Raw genomic sequence first — 17,948 nt, forward strand, 5'->3', positions numbered from 1 at the left:
GGAGGAGACACAGCTACACACCTGGACCAAACACACAGGCATACAATATACACTATCAGAGAGAGGAGACACACCTGGACCAAACACACACGCATACAATATACACTATCAGAGGGAGGCGACACCTACACACACCTACACAGCTACACACCTGGACCAAACACACAGGCATACAATATACACTATCAGAGAGAGGAGACACAGCTACACACCTGGACCAAACACACACTATACACTATCAGAGGGAGGAGACACACCTGGACCAAACACACAGGCATACAATACACACTATCAGAGGGAGGAGACACAGCTACACACCTGGACCAAACACACACTATACACTATCAGAGGGAGGAGACACAGCTACACACCTGGACCAAACACACACGCATACAATATACACTATCACAGGGAGGAGACACAGCTACACACAACACAAATCTACACACACCTACACAGTACACACTCCTACACACAACTACACACAGCACAAATCTACACACACACAGTACACACACCTACACACAGCACAAATCTACACACACCTACACAGTACACACTCCTACACACAACTACACACAACACAAATCTACACACACACAGTACACACTCCTACAAACAACTACACACAACACAAATCTACACACACACAGTACACACTCCTACACACAACTACACACAGCACAAATCTACACACACACACAGTACACACTCCTACACACAACTACACACAGCACAAATCTACACACACACAGTACACACTCCTACACACAACTACACACAACACAAATCTACACACACACAGTACACACCACACTATCACGGGATGAGTACAGTCACATTTTCAGATGTTTCATTTTGAAAGCTACAGTAAATCTCCCATGTCATTAGCAGATCTCTATTAGCTGAGGTGTTCAGCAGGTGTAAACCTGGTTGGTTTGTCTACCTGGCGAAGGTGTTGTCGTCGAAGGTCATGGCGGAGAGCGGGAGCTCCTCGTCTCCGTAGAACATGGAGAAGCCGTCCTCAGAGATGGACAGACAGGGGTGGGCTGTGTCCTGCAGCAGGTGGAAGACGGTTCCTACACACACAGTAACAACCTCACTGTCTGGTCTTGACAACTATAAAACACACAGTAACAACCTCACTGTCTGGCCTTGACATCTATAAAACACACAGTAACAACCTCACTGTCTGGCCTTGACAACTATAAAACACACAGTAACAACCTCACTGTCTGGTCTTGACAACTATAAAACACACAGTAACAACCTCACTGTCTGGCCTTGACAACTATAAAACACACAGTAACAACCTCACTGTCTGGCCTTGACAACTATAAAACACACAGTAACAACCTCGCTGTCTGGCCTTGACAACTATAAAACACACAGTAACAACCTCACTGTCTGGCCTTGACAACTATAAAACACACAGTAACAACCTCACTGTCTGGTCTTGACAACTATAAAACACACAGTAACAACCTCACTGTCTGGCCTTGACAACTATAAAACACACAGTAACAACCTCACTGTCTGGCCTTGACAACTATAAAACACACACAGTAACAACCTCACTGTCTGGTCTTGACAACTATAAAACACACAGTAACAACCTCACTGTCTGGCCTTGACAACTATAAAACACACAGTAACAACCTCACTGTCTGGCCTTGACAACTATAAAACACACAGTAACAACCTCACTGTCTGGCCTTGACAACTATAAAACACACAGTAACAACCTCACTGTCTGGCCTTGTGAACTATAAAACACACAGTAACAACCTCACTGTCTGGCATTGACAACTATAAAACACACAGTAACAACCTCACTGTCTGGCCTTGACAACTATAAAACACACAGTAACAACCTCACTGTCTGGCCTTGTGAACTATAAAACACACAGTAACAACCTCACTGTCTGGCCTTGACATCTATAAAACACACAGTAACAACCTCACTGTCTGGCATTGACAACTATAAAACACACAGTAACAACCTCACTGTCTGGCCTTGACAACTATAAAACACACAGTAACAACCTCACTGTCTGGCCTTGACAACTATAAAACACACAGTAACAACCTCACTGTCTGGCCTTGACAACTATAAAACACACAGTAACAACCTCACTGTCTGGTCTTGACAACTATAAAACACACAGTAACAACCTCACTGTCTGGCCTTGACAACTATAAAACACACAGTAACAACCTCACTGTCTGGCCTTGACAACTATAAAACACACAGTAACAACCTCACTGTCTGGCCTTGACAACTATAAAACACACAGTAACAACCTCACTGTCTGGCCTTGACAACTATAAAACACACAGTAACAACCTCACTGTCTGGCCTTGACAACTATAAAACACACAGTAACAACCTCACTGTCTGGTCTTGACAACTATAAAACACAGTAACAACCTCACTGTCTGGCCTTGACAACTATAAAACACACAGTAACAACCTCACTGTCTGGCCTTGTGAACTATAAAACACACAGTAACAACCTCACTGTCTGGCCTTGACAACTATAAAACACACAGTAACAACCTCACTGTTTGGCCTTGACAACTATAAAACACACAGTAACAACCTCACTGTCTGGCCTTGACAACTATAAAACACACAGTAACAACCTCACTGTCTGGCCTTGACATCTATAAAACACACAGTAACAACCTCACTGTCTGGCCTTGACAACTATAAAACACACAGTAACAACCTCACTGTCTGGCCTTGACAACTATAAAACACACAGTAACAACCTCACTGTCTGGCCTTGACAACTATAAAACACACAGTAACAACCTCACTGTCTGGTCTTGACAACTATAAAACACACAGTAACAACCTCACTGTCTGGTCTTGACAACTATAAAACACACAGTAACAACCTCACTGTCTGGCCTTGACAACTATAAAACACACAGTAACAACCTCACTGTCTGGCCTTGACAACTATAAAACACACAGTAACAACCTCACTGTCTGGCCTTGACAACTATAAAACACACAGTAACAACCTCACTGTCTGGTCTTGACAACTATAAAACACACAGTAACAACCTCACTGTCTGGTCTTGACAACTATAAAACACACAGTAACAACCTCACTGTCTGGCCTTGACAACTATAAAACACACAGTAACAACCTCACTGTCTGGCCTTGACAACTATAAAACACACAGTAACAACCTCACTGTCTGGTCTTGACAACTATAAAACACACAGTAACAACCTCACTGTCTGGTCTTGACAACTATAAAACACACAGTAACAACCTCACTGTCTGGTCTTGACAACTATAAAACACACAGTAACAACCTCACTGTCTGGCCTTGACAACTATAAAACACACAGTAACAACCTCACTGTCTGGTCTTGACAACTATAAAACACACAGTAACAACCTCACTGTCTGGCCTTGACAACTATAAAACACACAGTAACAACCTCACTGTCTGGCCTTGACAACTATAAAACACACAGTAACAACCTCACTGTCTGGTCTTGACAACTATAAAACACACAGTAACAACCTCACTGTCTGGCCTTGACAACTATAAAACACACAGTAACAACCTCACTGTCTGGCCTTGACAACTATAAAACACACAGTAACAACCTCACTGTCTGGCCTTGATAACTATAAAACACACAGTAACAACCTCACTGTCTGGCCTTGACAACTATAAAACACACAGTAACAACCTCACTGTCTGGTCTTGACAACTATAAAACACACAGTAACAACCTCACTGTCTGGCCTTGATAACTATAAAACACACAGTAACAACCTCACTGTCTGGCCTTGACAACTATAAAACACACAGTAACAACCTCACTGTCTGGCCTTGATAACTATAAAACACACAGTAACAACCTCACTGTCTGGCCTTGACAACTATAAAACACACAGTAACAACCTCACTGTCTGGCCTTGACAACTATAAAACACACAGTAACAACCTCACTGTCTGGTCTTGACAACTATAAAACACACAGTAACAACCTCACTGTCTGGCCTTGACAACTATAAAACACACAGTAACAACCTCACTGTCTGGTCTTGACAACTATAAAACACACAGCAACAACCTCACTGTCTGGCCTTGACAACTATAAAACACAGTAACAACCTCACTGTCTGGCCTTGACAACTATAAAACACACAGTAACAACCTCACTGTCTGGCTTTGACAACTATAAAACACACAGTAACAACCTCACTGTCTGGCCTTGACAACTATAAAACACACACAGTAACAACCTCACTGTCTGGTCTTGACAACTATAAAACACACAGTAACAACCTCACTGTCTGGCCTTGACAACTATAAAACACACAGTAACAACCTCACTGTCTGGCCTTGACAACTATAAAACACACAGTAACAACCTCACTGTCTGGCCTTGACAACTATAAAACACACAGTAACAACCTCACTGTCTGGCCTTGTGAACTATAAAACACACAGTAACAACCTCACTGTCTGGCATTGACAACTATAAAACACACAGTAACAACCTCACTGTCTGGCCTTGACAACTATAAAACACACAGTAACAACCTCACTGTCTGGCCTTGTGAACTATAAAACACACAGTAACAACCTCACTGTCTGGCCTTGACATCTATAAAACACACAGTAACAACCTCACTGTCTGGCATTGACAACTATAAAACACACAGTAACAACCTCACTGTCTGGCCTTGACAACTATAAAACACACAGTAACAACCTCACTGTCTGGCCTTGACAACTATAAAACACACAGTAACAACCTCACTGTCTGGCCTTGACAACTATAAAACACACAGTAACAACCTCACTGTCTGGCCTTGACAACTATAAAACACACAGTAACAACCTCACTGTCTGGCCTTGACAACTATAAAACACACAGTAACAACCTCACTGTCTGGTCTTGACAACTATAAAACACACAGTAACAACCTCACTGTCTGGCCTTGATAACTATAAAACACACAGTAACAACCTCACTGTCTGGTCTTGACAACTATAAAACACACAGCAACAACCTCACTGTCTGGCCTTGACAACTATAAAACACAGTAACAACCTCACTGTCTGGCCTTGACAACTATAAAACACACAGTAACAACCTCACTGTCTGGCTTTGACAACTATAAAACACACAGTAACAACCTCACTGTCTGGCCTTGACAACTATAAAACACACAGTAACAACCTCACTGTCTGGCCTTGACAACTATAAAACACACAGTAACAACCTCACTGTCTGGCCTTGACAACTATAAAACACACAGTAACAACCTCACTGTCTGGTCTTGACATCTATAAAACACACAGTAACAACCTCACTGTCTGGCCTTGACAACTATAAAACACACAGTAACAACCTCACTGTCTGGTCTTGACAACTATAAAACACACAGCAACAACCTCACTGTCTGGCCTTGACAACTATAAAACACACAGTAACAACCTCACTGTCTGGTCTTGACAACTATAAAACACACAGTAACAACCTCACTGTCTGGCCTTGACAACTATAAAACACACAGTAACAACCTCACTGTCTGGCCTTGACAACTATAAAACACACAGTAACAACCTCACTGTCTGGCCTTGACAACTATAAAACACACAGTAACAACCTCACTGTCTGGCCTTGACAACTATAAAACACACAGTAACAACCTCACTGTCTGGCCTTGACAACTATAAAACACACAGTAACAACCTCACTGTCTGGCCTTGACAACTATAAAACACACAGTAACAACCTCACTGTCTGGCCTTGACAACTATAAAACACAGTAACAACCTCACTGTCTGGTCTTGACAACTATAAAACACACAGTAACAACCTCACTGTCTGGTCTTGACAACTATAAAACACACAGTAACAACCTCACTGTCTGGCCTTGACAACTATAAAACACACAGTAACAACCTCACTGTCTGGCCTTGACATCTATAAAACACACAGTAACAACCTCACTGTCTGGCCTTGACAACTATAAAACACACAGTAACAACCTCACTGTCTGGTCTTGACAACTATAAAACACACAGTAACAACCTCACTGTCTGGTCTTGACAACTATAAAACACACAGTAACAACCTCACTGTCTGGCCTTGACAACTACAAAACACACAGTAACAACCTCACTGTCTGGCCTTGACAACTATAAAACACACAGTAACAACCTCACTGTCTGGTCTTGACAACTATAAAACACACAGTAACAACCTCACTGTCTGGCCTTGACAACTATAAAACACAGTAACAACCTCACTGTCTGGCCTTGACAACTATAAAACACACAGTAACAACCTCACTGTCTGGCCTTGACAACTATAAAACACACAATAACAACCTCACTGTCTGGCCTTGACAACTATAAAACACACAGTAACAACCTCACTGTCTGGCCTTGACAACTATAAAACACACAGTAACAACCTCACTGTCTGGCCTTGACAACTATAAAACACACAGTAACAACCTCACTGTCTGGCTTTGACAACTATAAAACACACAGTAACAACCTCGCTGTCTGGTCTTGACAACTATAAAACACACACAGTAACAACCTCACTGTTTGGCCTTGACAACTATAAAACACACAGTAACAACCTCGCTGTCTGGTCTTGACATCTATAAAACACACAGTAACAACCTCACTGTCTGGCCTTGACAACTATAAAACACAGTAACAACCTCACTGTCTGGTCTTGACAACTATAAAACACACAGTAACAACCTCACTGTCTGGCCTTGACATCTATAAAACACACAGTAACAACCTCACTGTCTGGCCTTGACAACTATAAAACACACAGTAACAACCTCACTGTCTGGCCTTGACAACTATAAAACACACAGTAACAACCTCACTGTCTGGCCTTGACAACTATAAAACACAGTAACAACCTCACTGTCTGGCCTTGACAACTATAAAACACACAGTAACAACCTCACTGTCTGGCCTTGACAACTATAAAACACACAGTAACAACCTCACTGTCTGGCCTTGACAACTATAAAACACACAATAACAACCTCACTGTCTGGCCTTGACAACTATAAAACACACAGTAACAACCTCACTGTCTGGCCTTGTGAACTATAAAACACACAGTAACAACCTCACTGTCTGGTCTTGACAACTGTAAAACACACAGTAACAACCACACTGTCTGGCCTTGACATCTATAAAACACACAGTAACAACCTCACTGTCTGGTCTTGACAACTATAAAACACACAGTAACAACCTCACTGTCTGGCCTTGACAACTATAAAACACACAGTAACAACCTCACTGTCTGGCCTTGACAACTATAAAACACACAGTAACAACCTCACTGTCTGGTCTTGACAACTATAAAACACACAGTAACAACCTCACTGTCTGGCCTTGACAACTATAAAACACACAGTAACAACCTCACTGTCTGGCCTTGACAACTATAAAACACACAGTAACAACCTCACTGTCTGGCCTTGACAACTATAAAACACACAGTAACAACCTCACTGTCTGGTCTTGACAACTATAAAACACACAGTAACAACCTCACTGTCTGGCCTTGACAACTATAAAACACACAGTAACAACCTCACTGTCTGGCCTTGACAACTATAAAACACACAGTAACAACCTCACTGTCTGGCCTTGACAACTATAAAACACACAGTAACAACCTCACTGTCTGGCCTTGACATCTATAAAACACACAGTAACAACCTCACTGTCTGGCCTTGACAACTATAAAACACACAGTAACAACCTCACTGTCTGGCCTTGACAACTATAAAACACACAGTAACAACCTCACTGTCTGGCCTTGACAACTATAAAACACACAGTAACAACCTCACTGTCTGGCCTTGACAACTATAAAACACACAGTAACAACCTCACTGTCTGGTCTTGACAACTATAAAACACACAGTAACAACCTCACTGTCTGGCCTTGACAACTATAAAACACACAGTAACAACCTCACTGTCTGGTCTTGACAACTATAAAACACACAGTAACAACCTCACTGTCTGGCCTTGACAACTACAAAACACACAGTAACAACCTCACTGTCTGGCCTTGACAACTATAAAACACACAGTAACAACCTCACTGTCTGGTCTTGACAACTATAAAACACACAGTAACAACCTCACTGTCTGGCCTTGACAACTATAAAACACAGTAACAACCTCACTGTCTGGCCTTGACAACTATAAAACACACAGTAACAACCTCACTGTCTGGCCTTGACAACTATAAAACACACAGTAACAACCTCACTGTCTGGCCTTGACAACTATAAAACACACAGTAACAACCTCACTGTCTGGCCTTGACAACTATAAAACACACAGTAACAACCTCACTGTCTGGCCTTGACAACTATAAAACACACAGTAACAACCTCACTGTCTGGCTTTGACAACTATAAAACACACAGTAACAACCTCACTGTCTGGCCTTGTGAACTATAAAACACACAGTAACAACCTCACTGTCTGGCCTTGACAACTATAAAACACACAGTAACAACCTCACTGTCTGGCCTTGACAACTATAAAACACACAGTAACAACCTCGCTGTCTGGTCTTGACAACTATAAAACACACACAGTAACAACCTCACTGTTTGGCCTTGACAACTATAAAACACACAGTAACAACCTCACTGTCTGGCCTTGACAACTATAAAACACACAGTAACAACCTCACTGTCTGGCCTTGACAACTATAAAACACACAGTAACAACCTCACTGTCTGGTCTTGACAACTATAAAACACACAGTAACAACCTCACTGTCTGGCCTTGACATCTATAAAACACACAGTAACAACCTCACTGTCTGGTCTTGACAACTATAAAACACACAGTAACAACCTCACTGTCTGGTCTTGACAACTATAAAACACACAGTAACAACCTCACTGTCTGGTCTTGACAACTATAAAACACACAGTAACAACCTCACTGTCTGGCCTTGACAACTATAAAACACACAGTAACAACCTCACTGTCTGGTCTTGACAACTATAAAACACACAGTAACAACCTCACTGTCTGGCCTTGACAACTACAAAACACACAGTAACAACCTCACTGTCTGGCCTTGACAACTATAAAACACACAGTAACAACCTCACTGTCTGGTCTTGACAACTATAAAACACACAGTAACAACCTCACTGTCTGGCCTTGACAACTATAAAACACAGTAACAACCTCACTGTCTGGCCTTGACAACTATAAAACACACAGTAACAACCTCACTGTCTGGCCTTGACAACTATAAAACACACAGTAACAACCTCACTGTCTGGCCTTGACAACTACAAAACACACAGTAACAACCTCACTGTCTGGCCTTGACAACTATAAAACACACAGTAACAACCTCACTGTCTGGCCTTGACAACTATAAAACACACAGTAACAACCTCACTGTCTGGCCTTGACATCTATAAAACACACAGTAACAACCTCACTGTCTGGTCTTGACAACTATAAAACACACAGCAACAACCTCACTGTCTGGCCTTGACAACTATAAAACACAGTAACAACCTCACTGTCTGGCCTTGACAACTATAAAACACACAGTAACAACCTCACTGTCTGGCCTTGACAACTATAAAACACACAGTAACAACCTCACTGTCTGGCCTTGACAACTATAAAACACACAGTAACAACCTCACTGTCTGGCCTTGACAACTATAAAACACACAGTAACAACCTCACTGTCTGGCCTTGACAACTATAAAACACACAGTAACAACCTCACTGTCTGGCTTTGACAACTATAAAACACACAGTAACAACCTCACTGTCTGGCCTTGTGAACTATAAAACACACAGTAACAACCTCACTGTCTGGCCTTGACAACTATAAAACACACAGTAACAACCTCGCTGTCTGGTCTTGACAACTATAAAACACACACAGTAACAACCTCACTGTTTGGCCTTGACAACTATAAAACACACAGTAACAACCTCACTGTCTGGCCTTGACAACTATAAAACACACAGTAACAACCTCACGGTCTGGCCTTGACAACTATAAAACACACAGTAACAACCTCACTGTCTGGCCTTGACAACTATAAAACACACAGTAACAACCTCACTGTCTGGCCTTGACAACTATAAAACACACAGTAACAACCTCACTGTCTGGCCTTGTGAACTATAAAACACACAGTAACAACCTCACTGTCTGGTCTTGACAACTGTAAAACACACAGTAACAACCTCACTGTCTGGCCTTGACATCTATAAAACACACAGTAACAACCTCACTGTCTGGTCTTGACAACTATAAAACACACAGTAACAACCTCACTGTCTGGCCTTGAAAACTATAAAACACACAGTAACAACCTCACTGTCTGGCCTTGACAACTATAAAACACACAGTAACAACCTCACTGTCTGGTCTTGACAACTATAAAACACACAGTAACAACCTCATTGTCTGGTCTTGACAACTATAAAACACACAGTAACAACCTCACTGTCTGGTCTTGACAACTATAAAACACACAGTAACAACCTCACTGTCTGGCCTTGACATCTATAAAACACACAGTAACAACCTCACTGTCTGGTCTTGACAACTATAAAACACACAGTAACAACCTCACTGTCTGGCCTTGACAACTATAAAACACACAGTAACAACCTCACTGTCTGGCCTTGACAACTATAAAACACACAGTAACAACCTCACTGTCTGGCCTTGACAACTATAAAACACACAGTAACAACCTCACTGTCTGGCCTTGACAACTATAAAACACACAGTAACAACCTCACTGTCTGGCTTTGACAACTATAAAACACACAGTAACAACCTCACTGTCTGGCCTTGTGAACTATAAAACACACAGTAACAACCTCACTGTCTGGCCTTGACAACTATAAAACACACAGTAACAACCTCGCTGTCTGGTCTTGACAACTATAAAACACACAGTAACAACCTCACTGTTTGGCCTTGACAACTATAAAACACACAGTAACAACCTCACTGTCTGACCTTGACAACTATAAAACACACAGTAACAACCTCACTGTGTGGCCTTGACAACTATAAAACACAGTAACAACCTCACTGTCTGGCCTTGACAACTATAAAACACACAGTAACAACCTCACTGTCTGGCCTTGACAACTATAAAACACACAGTAACAACCTCACTGTCTGGCCTTGACAACTATAAAACACACAGTAACAACCTCACTGTCTGGCCTTGACAACTATAAAACACACAGTAACAACCTCACTGTCTGGCCTTGTGAACTATAAAACACACAGTAACAACCTCACTGTCTGGTCTTGACAACTGTAAAACACACAGTAACAACCTCACTGTCTGGCCTTGACATCTATAAAACACACAGTAACAACCTCACTGTCTGGTCTTGACAACTATAAAACACACAGTAACAACCTCACTGTCTGGCCTTGACAACTATAAAACACACAGTAACAACCTCACTGTCTGGTCTTGACAACTATAAAACACACAGTAACAACCTCACTGTCTGGTCTTGACAACTATAAAACACACAGTAACAACCTCACTGTCTGGTCTTGACAACTATAAAACACACAGTAACAACCTCACTGTCTGGCCTTGACAACTATAAAACACACAGTAACAACCTCACTGTCTGGTCTTGACAACTATAAAACACACAGTAACAACCTCACTGTCTGGCCTTGACAACTATAAAACACACAGTAACAACCTCACTGTCTGGTCTTGACAACTGTAAAACACACAGTAACAACCTCACTGTCTGGCCTTGACATCTATAAAACACACAGTAACAACCTCACTGTCTGGTCTTGACAACTATAAAACACACAGTAACAACCTCACTGTCTGGCCTTGACAACTATAAAACACACAGTAACAACCTCACTGTCTGGTCTTGACAACTATAAAACACACAGTAACAACCTCACTGTCTGGTCTTGACAACTATAAAACACACAGTAACAACCTCACTGTCTGGTCTTGACAACTATAAAACACACAGTAACAACCTCACTGTCTGGCCTTGACAACTATAAAACACACAGTAACAACCTCACTGTCTGGTCTTGACAACTATAAAACACACAGTAACAACCTCACTGTCTGGCCTTGACAACTACAAAACACACAGTAACAACCTCACTGTCTGGCCTTGACAACTATAAAACACACAGTAACAACCTCACTGTCTGGTCTTGACAACTATAAAACACACAGTAACAACCTCACTGTCTGGCCTTGACAACTATAAAACACAGTAACAACCTCACTGTCTGGCCTTGACAACTATAAAACACACAGTAACAACCTCACTGTCTGGCCTTGACAACTATAAAACACACAGTAACAACCTCACTGTCTGGCCTTGACAACTACAAAACACACAGTAACAACCTCACTGTCTGGCCTTGACAACTATAAAACACACAGTAACAACCTCACTGTCTGGCCTTGACAACTATAAAACACACAGTAACAACCTCACTGTCTGGCCTTGACATCTATAAAACACACAGTAACAACCTCACTGTCTGGTCTTGACAACTATAAAACACACAGCAACAACCTCACTGTCTGGCCTTGACAACTATAAAACACAGTAACAACCTCACTGTCTGGCCTTGACAACTATAAAACACACAGTAACAACCTCACTGTCTGGCCTTGACAACTATAAAACACACAGTAACAACCTCACTGTCTGGCCTTGACAACTATAAAACACACAGTAACAACCTCACTGTCTGGCCTTGACAACTATAAAACACACAGTAACAACCTCACTGTCTGGCCTTGACAACTATAAAACACACAGTAACAACCTCACTGTCTGGCTTTGACAACTATAAAACACACAGTAACAACCTCACTGTCTGGCCTTGTGAACTATAAAACACACAGTAACAACCTCACTGTCTGGCCTTGACAACTATAAAACACACAGTAACAACCTCGCTGTCTGGTCTTGACAACTATAAAACACACACAGTAACAACCTCACTGTTTGGCCTTGACAACTATAAAACACACAGTAACAACCTCACTGTCTGGCCTTGACAACTATAAAACACACAGTAACAACCTCACGGTCTGGCCTTGACAACTATAAAACACACAGTAACAACCTCACTGTCTGGCCTTGACAACTATAAAACACACAGTAACAACCTCACTGTCTGGCCTTGACAACTATAAAACACACAGTAACAACCTCACTGTCTGGCCTTGTGAACTATAAAACACACAGTAACAACCTCACTGTCTGGTCTTGACAACTGTAAAACACACAGTAACAACCTCACTGTCTGGCCTTGACATCTATAAAACACACAGTAACAACCTCACTGTCTGGTCTTGACAACTATAAAACACACAGTAACAACCTCACTGTCTGGCCTTGAAAACTATAAAACACACAGTAACAACCTCACTGTCTGGCCTTGACAACTATAAAACACACAGTAACAACCTCACTGTCTGGTCTTGACAACTATAAAACACACAGTAACAACCTCATTGTCTGGTCTTGACAACTATAAAACACACAGTAACAACCTCACTGTCTGGTCTTGACAACTATAAAACACACAGTAACAACCTCACTGTCTGGCCTTGACATCTATAAAACACACAGTAACAACCTCACTGTCTGGTCTTGACAACTATAAAACACACAGTAACAACCTCACTGTCTGGCCTTGACAACTATAAAACACACAGTAACAACCTCACTGTCTGGCCTTGACAACTATAAAACACACAGTAACAACCTCACTGTCTGGCCTTGACAACTATAAAACACACAGTAACAACCTCACTGTCTGGCCTTGACAACTATAAAACACACAGTAACAACCTCACTGTCTGGCTTTGACAACTATAAAACACACAGTAACAACCTCACTGTCTGGCCTTGTGAACTATAAAACACACAGTAACAACCTCACTGTCTGGCCTTGACAACTATAAAACACACAGTAACAACCTCGCTGTCTGGTCTTGACAACTATAAAACACACAGTAACAACCTCACTGTTTGGCCTTGACAACTATAAAACACACAGTAACAACCTCACTGTCTGACCTTGACAACTATAAAACACACAGTAACAACCTCACTGTGTGGCCTTGACAACTATAAAACACAGTAACAACCTCACTGTCTGGCCTTGACAACTATAAAACACACAGTAACAACCTCACTGTCTGGCCTTGACAACTATAAAACACACAGTAACAACCTCACTGTCTGGCCTTGACAACTATAAAACACACAGTAACAACCTCACTGTCTGGCCTTGACAACTATAAAACACACAGTAACAACCTCACTGTCTGGCCTTGTGAACTATAAAACACACAGTAACAACCTCACTGTCTGGTCTTGACAACTGTAAAACACACAGTAACAACCTCACTGTCTGGCCTTGACATCTATAAAACACACAGTAACAACCTCACTGTCTGGTCTTGACAACTATAAAACACACAGTAACAACCTCACTGTCTGGCCTTGACAACTATAAAACACACAGTAACAACCTCACTGTCTGGCCTTGACAACTATAAAACACACAGTAACAACCTCACTGTCTGGTCTTGACAACTATAAAACACACAGTAACAACCTCACTGTCTGGTCTTGACAACTATAAAACACACAGCAACAACCTCACTGTCTGGCCTTGACAACTATAAAACACACAGTAACAACCTCACTGTCTGGCCTTGACAACTATAAAACACACAGTAACAACCTCACTGTCTGGCCTTGACAACTATAAAACACACAGTAACAACCTCACTGTCTGGTCTTGACAACTATAAAACACACAGTAACAACCTCATTGTCTGGTCTTGACAACTATAAAACACACAGTAACAACCTCATTGTCTGGTCTTGACAACTATAAAACACACAGTAACAACCTCACTGTCTGGCCTTGATAACTATAAAACACACAGTAACAACCTCACTGTCTGGTCTTGACAACTATAAAACACACAGTAACAACCTCACTGTCTGGCCTTGACAACTATAAAACACACAGTAACAACCTCACTGTCTGGCCTTGTGAACTATAAAACACACAGTAACAACCTCACTGTCTGGCCTTGACAACTATAAAACACACAGTAACAACCTCGCTGTCTGGTCTTGACAACTATAAAACACACACAGTAACAACCTCACTGTTTGGCCTTGACAACTATAAAACACACAGTAACAACCTCACTGTCTGGCCTTGACAACTATAAAACACACAGTAACAACCTCACTGTCTGGCCTTGACAACTATAAAACACAGTAACAACCTCACTGTCTGGCCTTGACAACTATAAAACACACAGTAACAACCTCACTGTCTGGCCTTGACAACTATAAAACACACAGTAACAACCTCACTGTCTGGCCTTGACAACTATAAAACACACAGTAACAACCTCACTGTCTGGCCTTGTGAACTATAAAACACACAGTAACAACCTCACTGTCTGGTCTTGACAACTGTAAAACACACAGTAACAACCTCACTGTCTGGCCTTGACATCTATAAAACACACAGTAACAACCTCACTGTCTGGTCTTGACAACTATAAAACACACAGTAACAACCTCACTGTCTGGCCTTGACAACTATAAAACACACAGTAACAACCTCACTGTCTGGCCTTGACAACTATAAAACACACAGTAACAACCTCACTGTCTGGCCTTGACAACTATAAAACACACAGTAACAACCTCACTGTCTGGTCTTGATAACTATAAAACACACAGTAACAACCTCACTGTCTGGTCTTGACAACTATAAAACACACAGTAACAACCTCACTGTCTGGTCTTGACAACTATAAAACACACAGTAACAACCTCACTGTCTGGCCTTGACAACTATAAAACACACAGTAACAACCTCACTGTCTGGCCTTGACAACTATAAAACACACAGTAACAACCTCACTGTCTGGCCTTGTGAACTATAAAACACACAGTAACAACCTCACTGTCTGGTCTTGACAACTGTAAAACACACAGTAACAACCTCACTGTCTGGCCTTGACATCTATAAAACACACAGTAACAACCTCACTGTCTGGTCTTGACAACTATAAAACACACAGTAACAACCTCACTGTCTGGTCTTGACAACTATAAAACACACAGTAACAACCTCACTGTCTGGCCTTGACAACTATAAAACACACAGTAACAACCTCACTGTCTGGCCTTGACAACTATAAAACACACAGTAACAACCTCACTGTCTGGCCTTGACAACTATAAAACACACAGTAACAACCTCACTGTCTGGTCTTGACAACTATAAAACACACAGTAACAACCTCATTGTCTGGTCTTGACAACTATAAAACACACAGTAACAACCTCATTGTCTGGTCTTGACAACTATAAAACACACAGTAACAACCTCACTGTCTGGCCTTGATAACTATAAAACACACAGTAACAACCTCACTGTCTGGTCTTGACAACTATAAAACACACAGTAACAACCTCACTGTCTGGCCTTGACAACTATAAAACACACAGTAACAACCTCACTGTCTGGCCTTGTGAACTATAAAACACACAGTAACAACCTCACTGTCTGGCCTTGACAACTATAAAACACACAGTAACAACCTCGCTGTCTGGTCTTGACAACTATAAAACACACACAGTAACAACCTCACTGTTTGGCCTTGACAACTATAAAACACACAGTAACAACCTCACTGTCTGGCCTTGACAACTATAAAACACACAGTAACAACCTCACTGTCTGGCCTTGACAACTATAAAACACAGTAACAACCTCACTGTCTGGCCTTGACAACTATAAAACACACAGTAACAACCTCACTGTCTGGCCTTGACAACTATAAAACACACAGTAACAACCTCACTGTCTGGCCTTGACAACTATAAAACACACAGTAACAACCTCACTGTCTGGCCTTGTGAACTATAAAACACACAGTAACAACCTCACTGTCTGGTCTTGACAACTGTAAAACACACAGTAACAACCTCACTGTCTGGCCTTGACATCTATAAAACACACAGTAACAACCTCACTGTCTGGTCTTGACAACTATAAAACACACAGTAACAACCTCACTGTCTGGCCTTGACAACTATAAAACACACAGTAACAACCTCACTGTCTGGCCTTGACAACTATAAAACACACAGTAACAACCTCACTGTCTGGCCTTGACAACTATAAAACACACAGTAACAACCTCACTGTCTGGTCTTGATAACTATAAAACACACAGTAACAACCTCACTGTCTGGTCTTGACAACTATAAAACACACAGTAACAACCTCACTGTCTGGTCTTGACAACTATAAAACACACAGTAACAACCTCACTGTCTGGCCTTGACAACTATAAAACACACAGTAACAACCTCACTGTCTGGCCTTGACAACTATAAAACACACAGTAACAACCTCACTGTCTGGCCTTGTGAACTATAAAACACACAGTAACAACCTCACTGTCTGGTCTTGACAACTGTAAAACACACAGTAACAACCTCACTGTCTGGCCTTGACATCTATAAAACACACAGTAACAACCTCACTGTCTGGTCTTGACAACTATAAAACACACAGTAACAACCTCACTGTCTGGTCTTGACAACTATAAAACACACAGTAACAACCTCACTGTCTGGCCTTGACATCTATAAAACACACAGTAACAACCTCACTGTCTGGCCTTGACAACTATAAAACACACAGTAACAACCTCACTGTCTGGCCTTGACAACTATAAAACACACAGTAACAACCTCACTGTCTGGCCTTGACAACTATAAAACACACAGTAACAACCTCACTGTCT

The 17,948-nt window shown here is 41.5% G+C and overlaps 1 protein-coding gene across 6 annotated transcripts in view; it reads right to left on the reverse strand.

The window, feature by feature from the left end:
- Positions 1-17,948, reverse strand: part of LOC110517106 (fibronectin type III and SPRY domain-containing protein 2) — a 49,883-nt gene that overhangs the window by 12,076 nt on the left and 19,859 nt on the right. For all 6 annotated transcript variants that reach the window (XM_036963384.1, XM_036963385.1, XM_036963386.1 and 3 more), the window contains exon 12: positions 947-1,079. In XM_036963384.1, coding sequence (XP_036819279.1) covers positions 947-1,079 — 133 coding nt within the window. The remainder of the gene's footprint in view (positions 1-946; positions 1,080-17,948) is intronic.

This window comes from Oncorhynchus mykiss, chromosome 26 (assembly GCF_013265735.2).
Source record: "Oncorhynchus mykiss isolate Arlee chromosome 26, USDA_OmykA_1.1, whole genome shotgun sequence".
Taxonomy (NCBI): domain Eukaryota; kingdom Metazoa; phylum Chordata; class Actinopteri; order Salmoniformes; family Salmonidae; genus Oncorhynchus; species Oncorhynchus mykiss.